Source organism: Ailuropoda melanoleuca, chromosome 6 (genome assembly GCF_002007445.2).
Source record: "Ailuropoda melanoleuca isolate Jingjing chromosome 6, ASM200744v2, whole genome shotgun sequence".
NCBI lineage: Eukaryota > Metazoa > Chordata > Mammalia > Carnivora > Ursidae > Ailuropoda > Ailuropoda melanoleuca.
The window spans coordinates 102,186,324-102,195,990 of record NC_048223.1 but is presented as its reverse complement, the minus strand read 5'-3'; the positions used below and the strand labels follow the sequence as shown (position 1 = coordinate 102,195,990).

At 54.6% G+C, this 9,667-nt stretch overlaps 1 protein-coding gene across 4 annotated transcripts in view; it reads right to left on the bottom strand.

Annotated features, from left to right (window-relative positions):
* Nucleotides 1-1,212: 1,212 nt before the first annotated feature.
* The window catches only part of PAX2 (paired box 2), a 76,640-nt gene continuing 68,185 nt past the window's right edge, over nt 1,213-9,667 (bottom strand). For 2 of the 4 annotated variants that reach the window (XM_034661787.1, XM_034661786.1), the window contains 3 exons: nt 4,071-4,172; nt 1,824-1,910; nt 1,213-1,334 (listed from right to left, as the gene is read on the bottom strand). In XM_034661787.1, coding sequence (XP_034517678.1) covers nt 1,213-1,334; nt 1,824-1,910; nt 4,071-4,172 — 311 coding nt within the window. Of the gene's footprint in view, nt 1,354-1,823; nt 1,911-4,070; nt 4,173-9,667 lie in introns of all 4 variants that reach the window. The other 2 variants (XM_034661788.1, XM_034661785.1) reach the window with 1 other exon arrangement.

Below are 9,667 nucleotides of genomic sequence, written 5' to 3'. Positions count from 1 at the left end.
TTATATACACAGGGGTTCGCCTTCACACGACACACACCGTCTTTCTACAAAGCAGCAGCCTGTTAAGTTTCTGTCTTTTGTTTTTCCTTTTTGCAAAGACCGTCATATTAAATAAATGTAGACTTTTCGCGGTTCTGTTCAGTTCCTGCCGGAGGAGGAGGCTGGGGGTGGGGGTGGGGGTGGACTGGGCAGCCCCCACTTCCACCCCGCCGCAGCTCAGAACCCGCAGATCGCTAGTCTGTGTCGGGGGAGGGGACGTCCAGTAGCCGCTCGGCCAGACCAGTGCCCACGGCCTGCGGAAACTGGTCCTGCGGCAGGCACTGGACAGCCTCCGAAGGGGCGAGGAGTTAGGGAGGAGAGATGCGGAGCGTCGTGAGATGGGGAAAAGACGGGCGGGAGGGGAGAATGGGAGGTCGGCAGATGGAAGAAACGCTGAGGTAGGGGCAGGGTGGGGCTGAGAGTCCGGTCACTAGCAGGAGTGCCTGGACCCTGGGGAACCAGGCAGTTCAGGTGGAGTAGGGAAGAGCCAAGAGTAGGGCTCGGTGGGTGCGCGCTGCTGGGGCCTGCGTGCCTTGGGTCCCAACTTCGGAAAGACCTGATGACCCAACCCCCGTCCCAAGAGCCCGGACCCCACGCCCCCATTCCATTCCACCTCCTGGGGCAGGGCACACTCGGAAGGTGGGGGCAGTCCGGCTAGCGCGAGGGTAAGGACTCTTCCCCGAGGGTTCGGCAGGGGGGCTCTTCCTCCTTCTGCAGAAAATCGTTTTGTTCTTAATTTCCTTCGCCCAGTCCCTCCAGCGAAGCCTCCCGGCGCCGGAATGTCCGAGGCGGGCTGCTCCGGGGCTGGGCCGCGCTGCAGCCCGCGCTGATTGTGTGTCACAGAAACGTGTCCCCCGCGCGCAGCGCCGGGCCAGGCCAAGGTCGGGCGGTGTGGCTGGTCCGCTCCCGGGCCGACTCGGGCCATGCAGGGGAGAGCGGGGGCGGCGCCCTCCTCTAGACGCCGCGCAGTCCAGGCAGGCGGGGAGGGGCGGCGGGCGGGGTTGGGGGCGGCGGACCCGGGCCTGAGGGTCCCGCCCGCGGCTCCACCCGTCCTGTCCGGCCTTCGACGGGGTGGTGTGAAGGGCTGCAGGGTTCCCGGGATGGGGGTGGGGCTGGGGCGGTGGCCGGGAGGCATCGCGTCGCGTCGGTCCTCCCTCCCTCCGGGGTGGGCGGTCAGACGGGGACGATGTGGAGGCCGAAGCTGTCGGCCTGAAGCTTGATGTGGTCCCCGCGGTAACTAGTGGCGGTCATAGGCAGCGGCAGCAGCGGCAGGGGCGGAGCCCCGGGGGGCGGCACTATAATAATAAGGGGAACCTGGAAGTTAACACAGGAGAAGAATGGGCTGGGTGAGAGGACAAACAGGAGAACAAAAAAGGAAAGAAAAGCAAAGACCTCCCGGGGCTGGGGTCTAGCGGGATCGGGGCAGGGACACCTTGGCTGGGCCACGGGGCCGGTCGCCCCCGGGAGAGCTTCATTCACCGGTGGGAGAGGGACCCGATCGATCGGTGACCGCCACCGCCCGACTGGGGACCTTCCAGAGGGACCAAGGGTGGGGGCGGCGCAAAGCCTTCTAGCCCCGGGGGAGGGAGAGAAAAGGAGGGAAGGGGCGGGAGGCGCGGGCGTCCTCAAGGGATCCCGGGACCTCAGTGCTGCACTAACGAGGCGCCCGCCCGGCACCCGAAGGTCGGGTCGCGGGGAGTCGGACCGGCGTCGGGAAGCAGCCCGGCCGAGCTGGCCCGCGGGCTGAGGCGCTGAGCCGCCGGCCAGCCAGGTGGCGTACTCACTTAGTAAGGCGGGGTTGCTGAATCTCCAAGCCTCGTTGTAGGCCGTGTACTGGGGGTGGCTGTACGGGTTGCCGGAGAACTCGCTCCCTGCGGGAGGGTGGGGGAGTGGGGATCAGACACGCGCAACGCCAGGGCGGATCCGACGTGCCCGGCCAGCGGCCTCCCCCGGGTCCGAGGTGCAGGTGCGGCGGGCAGATCAATGCCCGCCGAGGGCGTGAGGGCAGACAGAGGCAGAGCAATCCACCGGGTCTGCGTGGGGAGAGCCGGTGGGGGGCGGGTGCACAAGCACCGACATGGGCCTGAGGGCTTGGGGCTCCCTTTGAGGAGACGGTCCGGGCCACCGGGGAAAGGTTTGTTCCGGGTCCCCGCAAGCCCTACCCCGCTGCTTCGGGGGCCAGGGCCTTTTTGGTGGACACTCTGGTTCCAGAAGCCATAGCCGCACGGGGTGGAAGCGGGAGAAGGTGGAGAAGAAGGCTCTCGGGACACTTTGTCCCAGAAAGTCCTAAGAATGGCATCTCAGCACGGTGCCAATGCAAGGGGTGGGGGCACTGCTGGGAAACACCCCCCTCCTGCCTTTCCCTCGAGATTCGATATGCGGGCCACGCCGCAGAAGAAGGAGGCGGTGGGAAGCAGGTGGACTGCCCGCCCGGACCTCGAGCGGTTAGCGCAGAGTCCGTGGGCTGGGAGCCGTCGGAAGCTGCTTCCCTCCCTCCGCGGGAGAAAGGCCAGGCCTCCGGGTTTCCCCCTCGCCCTTTCTCCTGTGTGATGACCCCAGACTGTTTACAGTGATCCCTAACCGCGGGTTAAGTAGAGGAGAAGGGGCCCCTCTCGGAGAGGGAGCTGGGGTGGGGGTGGGGGATGCAGCCGCTGGAAAGCCTGTTTATTGACGAGGAGGGAAAGCATGCGTGCAGCAGGATAATGAGCTTCTGAGCTCAACTGTGACCAAGAGGAACTGAGCTATCTCCTTCCCCATCGCTAATGAAACAAGTGTAATTTCCTCATCAGCACTAGATTCTGTTTAACGACTCCCCCCTTGCCACCATGAGCTCTCTGCGGCTCCCCTCATCCCCACCTCCTTGCAGACACCCCCTCCCTCACCCCCACCTCTCTAAGACCTTCTCCAGCCTCCACCTGCTCACTGCTGGGACCTTCACAGAAGAATCTCCTTGTCCCCAACACTTCTACCCCCACTCCAGATCTGGGCAGGAATCCCCTCACCCACACCTCCCAGCTCTCCTTAGCCAGTCCCTCTAACTCCCGTCAGCCCCTGGGGTGCAGCACCCCAGGCGCCATCTCCCTCTTTGCCACTGCCCATCCCCCCAAGCTCTGCTTAGCCAGGGCTGTCTTTGGATGGACATCCGGGAATGGGGCCAGTCACCCTCTTCTATCCTCCCTCACCATGAGGGTCGTGCATCACGGGAGGGCCGCCAGCAGGAATGGGCTGCAGGCCCATCGAGTTTCACCCTCTTTAAGACAAGAGTTTTTTGGTGTTTCTGCGAATAGAAGCTTCAACTCTCTGGCCTCAAGCCCAGCTTCCAATCGGGGGTGAGAGGTTGGGAAGAGCACGAACTCCAGCTGCGGTCCTCAGACCCTATGTCTGGCCTCCACCTCTCTGATCCACACAGTCCAGACCCAACTCCTGGGGAGCAACGAGGGCCCGGTACCTCTGAGGACACATGGTGTTCTAGCTTGTCTCTCTGGGCCCTGCCATAGCCTGTCCTCTGTTCCTCTTTCCTTAGGGACTAGCTCCCTCCTCTCCCTGGGGTGGGGTCCATTCTCCACAATGGTTTTCCCTGTGGGTTGGTGTGGACCAGAGTGGCTTTGTCTGAGTGACTGACAATGCCCCTGGAAATGGTTCTTGGCTCCAAGTTTCCATGGAAACCAGGGCAGGCTCTTCCAAGCAGTGTCAGTTGGCTGGGGGTGGGCTAGGGCACTGAGAGAGGAGCCGAGGCTGAGTGCTCCCCAGGCACAGGCTCGGGTGCGTGGGCACTGTGGAGGGGCCATGACATACACTGGGGTGCACACAAGAGCCACTTCTGCAAACTCCCTCCCTGGGTTGCTCATGAGGGAGGCTGAGGGACCAATTGCAGCCTCTAGGGAGAGAGAGGGGTGGAACAGCAATGGTTTGGGGGGGAAGGGATGTTGGGTCTCCCCCCACCCCCAGCCTCAGACTACAGACCACTCAGCAGCTCACCCACAATTTAGTCACCCCCACCTAAATCAGGCAACTGCAGCATTGTCACCTACCAGGCACCATTCCTGCCAGGGTGGAGGTGGGGTAGCTTCCCTGGCCAGTGGGGGGCACGTGAGGGGGGTAACCAGGCAGAGTGGTGCTCGCCATGTCACGACCTGGAAAAACACAAAGGGGAAGGGGTGAGGCCTGCCTCTGCTCACACCAGGGTACTTCATGGGAAGGAAACTCTTGGAAAGGAAAGAGCTGTGTGCAGACATGGGGGAGAATATTTGAATGACCAGGTCCAGGTGTGCATTTACATGTGTTTAAGCTTGTTACCTAAATGTCCTGGGATGGCCTGTGCACCTCTGCTCTGTGTGGCGCTTTGTGTCTCTCCGTGTGCGTTTATGTGCGTACGTGTTTACCTTTGCTTGTGTGTCTTATAGCCCAAACCCAGAGAACGGGGAGGGGGGAGCTGACCTGCTTTCAGTCCTCCTCTCGGGGCAGATATTCAGCGGTGGTTTCTCCAGTAGCCAAATGGACCTCTACCATCTTGCTCACCCCTCACCTCTCTAGCACCCCATCTTTCCTTCAGGCTTGGAGGATACCCCCACCCCCACCCATACTGGGGCTGATGGGTCTTCCTTGTCCTCTCTAAGTGTGCTGCAGGGGCTGGGCCTGGCAGGTGTGAAGAGCGGGGCGGGGGTGGGAGCGGGAGGTTGTGCAGCCAGTGGGCTGTTCTGCTGTTAGCGTTTATGGCATTTAAATGATAGAAAACCATCCCTGAAGTGAAAATCAGGAGCTTTGAGCCAACAGTTCAAGTGGATCAGATAAGGTTCCAATGAGCAGAACCTGCTCCCCCCACAAGCTCATGGACTTCTGTCTCTGGAAACTTCTACTAGCTAGAGTCTGGAGGGTGGGAGGCTGGGCTTTCCTTAGCAGTGTCCTGGAGTGAAGGAGCCACCCTAGTCCACAGACATCTCTGGGACCCAGCTGCACTTGAGTGGCCTCCTTTCCTTGCCTGTCCCCTCCAGTGCCGTGAAGGGATCACCACCTGCCTTGCAATTTATGCCTCAATCTTCAATGACAATAATTTGCTCTCTTCCCTCCCCCACCTTCCATGCCCTAGAGACAACGTGATGCTCTCCTGGGTCCCACTTACCCTCTCCAGATCCCCCTTAGCCCCCTCTTCAGCCTGTGCCCCTCTCCCACTCCAGTGCCTCTGTCCGACCCCAAGAAGGCAAAGCGTGGCTGGTGGAAGTCACAGGACTATGCATATCTGGCCCAGTTTGTTTTCCTTGCATCAGTTGCCCTAGTCTTCATCCTCCCTATGGCTATTCCAAAGCGCCCCTTGCTCTCCTTGCCACTGTCTCCTTGAATTTCACCTCATCTCCTACTTTTCTGAGATGTGAGTTCCTCACACCTCCCTTAACACGTCTGAGTGACTCGTCTTTCCCTGAGCATACAGAGCTACAGCTCAGCGTTCTGTATCTCCAGCCACCTGCTGGACATTAGCTGTCCCACTGTCCCCTCAACCCTAGCAGGAATAAAAGCCAACTCATCGTCCCCCCAGTCATGTCTACCGACCTTCTTGAAGACCACCAAAGCAAAACACTTTGCAATCCTTTTTTTTGAGAGAGAGAGAGAGCACTCTCGAGCAGGGGCAATGAAGGGGGTAAGGGAGCGTGAGAGAGAATCTTAAGCAGGCCCCACGCCCAGTCTGACGACCCTGAACGACCCTGAGATCATGACCTGAGCTGAAATCAAGAGTCAGGCGCTTAACCAACTGAGCCACCCAGGAGCCCTGAAATCCTTGATATAGCCATTGTCCTTTCCCTCTGGATGAAGTCAGTCACTGAGTGTTACCAATTGCCCTTAGCAGTGTCTGTCACATTGGCCCCAGCTCCATTTCCTCTACGGCCTCCAGAACTCAGCTCCTGAGCCCCAATCCTTGGCCCGCCATAACGGTGCTTTTGCTCGTATGCCCTGCCTGCCCATTCTTGCCCCTCCAGTCTATCCCAGGTGTGACTGACCGGCTAGTCCTCGTGAAACGCTGCTTTCAACATATCACTTCCCTCGTGAAAACCATCGCCAGTTCTCTGTAGTCCACAGCTGGAATCTACACTCTGCCAGGCTTTCAAAGCCTCCTGGGGACTCTCCCCACCTGACTTTCTCAGCTCTGAGTCTCACTCCGCCTGGTTTAGCTGGACTGTTTTCACAGGCGTGTGTGCTGTGGAACCTCTCTGTGCTTTTGCATATCATTTTCTTCTTCTTCCTCATAGTTTCCCTCTCTTTCCAACTCAAGCCTTAAAATGCCTACCATTCTACCCATCAGGGAAGTTTCTTTGTTCTAAACTTCTATACTGTCTGTGCTGCATGGCTGACCGTGTCATTGTATTTCATAAGGCATGGACCTGTTTCATATTATGGCTTGCTTCCTCGAACAGACCATAATCAAACTGAGGGCAGGGCCCCGTCTTCTGCTCTGTCTTGCATAGTTGAGAAATCAATCAGTGGTGCTCAGTAAATACTCTACTGATTGATTGTCTATCACTCTAGTGCACTTATTGTCAATTCCAGGTGGGTTGTAATGTTTTCTAATCGTTTCATGTGTGTTGGTCTCCTTTGAAGAGGTAAAGCCTGGGACAAAATGTAAACGCTGAAATCTGCCTTTTCTCTAAAAACAGTTTGAACAAGGGATTATGAATTTTTATAGGATGGGGAGAGATGACAGTGACTTATATTGTGACTCAGTTTTATCACGCAATAGAATGGTTCTCCTCTATACCTGTCTAATATAGCTAAGATCTTACATTTCCTAAAACTCAAGAACAGATAACAGAGCAGAACCATCAGACAAGAGATCACTTCAGACTCCCAGGGAGACAGAAGAAAGAATCCGTGTCTGCTTTGTTGTGGATTTCACTGACTTCTGTTTTGTTTTTTTTTTTAAGATCTTTTTATTTATCCATTTGACAGAGAGAGAGACAGCCAACGAGAGAGGGAACACAAGCAGGAGGAGTGGGAGAGGAAGAAGCAGGCTTCCCAGCGGAGCAGGGAGCCCAATGCGGGGCTCCATCCCAGGACCCTGGGATCACACCCTGAGCTGAAGGCAGATGCTTAACGACTGAGCCACCCAGGCGCCCCATGACTTCTGCTGTTAATAAAAGTTTCACCCCTCCTGACCATCTCTCAGTGGAGTGGGTCCGAAGTGGACAAGGACAGCAATATCTATCAATTCCTTGAGAGATTAATAATATGGCATTTATTGGTCAAAAGGCCCCAAGACGAGGAGAATTAGGGAAAAGGTAGAAGTTTTGCAGTTAAAAAGATAAAGAAACCCAATTCCTCCTGGTCCTGCGGTCTTAATGCCTACAAAGCAGCCAGGAAAAGAAGTATGCTTTCTTCAAAAATAGGAATTTAAATGCACCTGAATTCTGGTTTTCAGCTGCCTGGTTCCTATAACCTGTCACACATGAATTCCTTGTAATCTAAGGTTGTATCATACAATTCCCTACCTGGCTTCAGGAGAGAGGAAGAAAGACCAGACGCCTGGAAATGTGTCTCCAGCTAACCTGGAGTTATCCTATTGCGATGTTTATTTCCACTGGCTTTTCCTCTCGCAAAACAGTCAGGCTAACTTGCAGCATACAGAAACTTCTGCGTGCTGGAAGTCACCCAGAGGACTGTTCACTGAAAGGCACATTTCCAAATTCTGGTTAAAAAACTGAATCTGGGAAGTGCTATTCAGACATTCTTAAAATGCGAGAGAAGGACCCCACGCTGAGGAGGAAGCCTACACGCTTCCTGGCTCCTGGTGTTCCGCACACAGCCAGCTCTCTACCCCGGAACGTCAGTGCCACCACAGAGAGGTGCCCGTCAGCACACCTGAACCAACAGAGGTGAAGCCCCCGCATACAAAGCACTCTCAGTGGCTTCATTAGTACACAGGGGACACCTGAAGAGGAGGAAAAAATTGACCAAACTCTTGCCAGAGCCATATATTCTTCTGGAACACCATTGTCAATAATGGAAAACACATACTGCAGGAAGTTTTCAAATTACTAAGACCATCATACCATTTGCCCAGCAGCATTCTTTGAGCAAGCCTCTTAGTGAGAGATATGAATGGGTAATGGAATGTGTGCAAGGAAGAATCATCAGAGCACTGCAGACGGATGGACAGAGGGGAGCAGAGATGGGCTCTAAAATTGTAAGCACAGCCACCTCCTAAAAACAAACAGGCAAAAGCCCAGAAAGAGGAGAAAACAGCTACATGGCAACATACATCGGTTACAAGGTATGTGCCGCCCAGCAGAAGACGGGAAGCAGCAAGGTGTTTGCTCACCCACAATGCTAGTAACGTGACAACAGCACCAAGAATCACAAATGGATTAAAAAAAAAAAAAAGCCCCAAACCCACATATTACCTGGGGATGGGCATTTCGTGTGGGAAACTTGCTTCCTAAGATCACAACGTTTTAAAGATGGACGAGCCTTCGAGACAATCTAACTTCCTTGTCTCCAAGTTGAGAAAATGGAGGCACAGAGGCACAATGACGTCCTCGTGGCCACAGAGCTCGTACACGAGAGAGCCCACGTTGGAAGCTATGTCTGTAGCAACACTGCCTTTGAATGACAACATGAAGCCAGATAACCCCCAAAAGGGCCAAAGGAAAGGAAAAGAAGTCACCCAACAAGCAAAATCTCATATCGTCACGTCATTAAGACGAGGCAAGAAAAACAGGACATAAAGAATAAAATACTGACATCGAATGTCTATAGTAAAACTCCATGGGGGAGAGTATTAATCTTCTCGGCGAGTTTTCTAAAAAACAAAGCAGCTCTTCAAGAAACAGTAGTAGTCGAGAATCTTAAAGTACCCCGAAGTGTTAGAAGCTCTGTACTTGTTGAGGATGTCTTCTCAGCTCAGCTGCGGAAGTCCCCGAAGAGTCTACAGCCAATTTCTACAGCAATCACTGCAGCGCACTTTTGTCAGGCATCCCTTACCAAATGGGCCAGATCGAATCAACTGTTCTGGAGAATCTAAGCGCAGTTCCTCTTACAAGTACAGAGAACAGCAAAGTGAGTGACTTTATTAAGAAATTGGAAAATTTCAGTCACCAGATAATTGATGCTATTTTGTCAGCTCGAAGAGTCAAGGGCAGAGTTGCGTTTCTGCGTACACTAGACTAGCCAGCCTTCGCTGAGCATCACTACGGCTAGGCACCGTCCTAAATAGCCTCTATGTCATATCTCTTTTAATCCTCGTATCAACCCATGACGTGGATCTGAAACTCAGAGGCGCTAAGTGTTATGTTCAAAATTCCACAGATAGTAGATGGCAGAATCTGGAGGAGAGAATGAGCAGTACACTTGGGAATTGATTCTAGAATGACATCCTTGAACATTACAGACTCAGAAATTAGGCATTTGGTCCAGGAGAGTAACCTGGGATTATGCTAAGTGAATCCTTCCTAAAACAACATCTTGTTGCTTCTTGTTGCCTGCATGTTTCAGGTTCTTCCATTTTCCACAGCAAGGATTTTAAACTGGGTTCACTGATCCTGTAGGACCCCATGGATGTGCTTCACAGAGTCCTTATAAAGCCATACATCAAGCGTTATAGGTACACATATACAATATCTGGATGGCTTTTATCATATTCTCA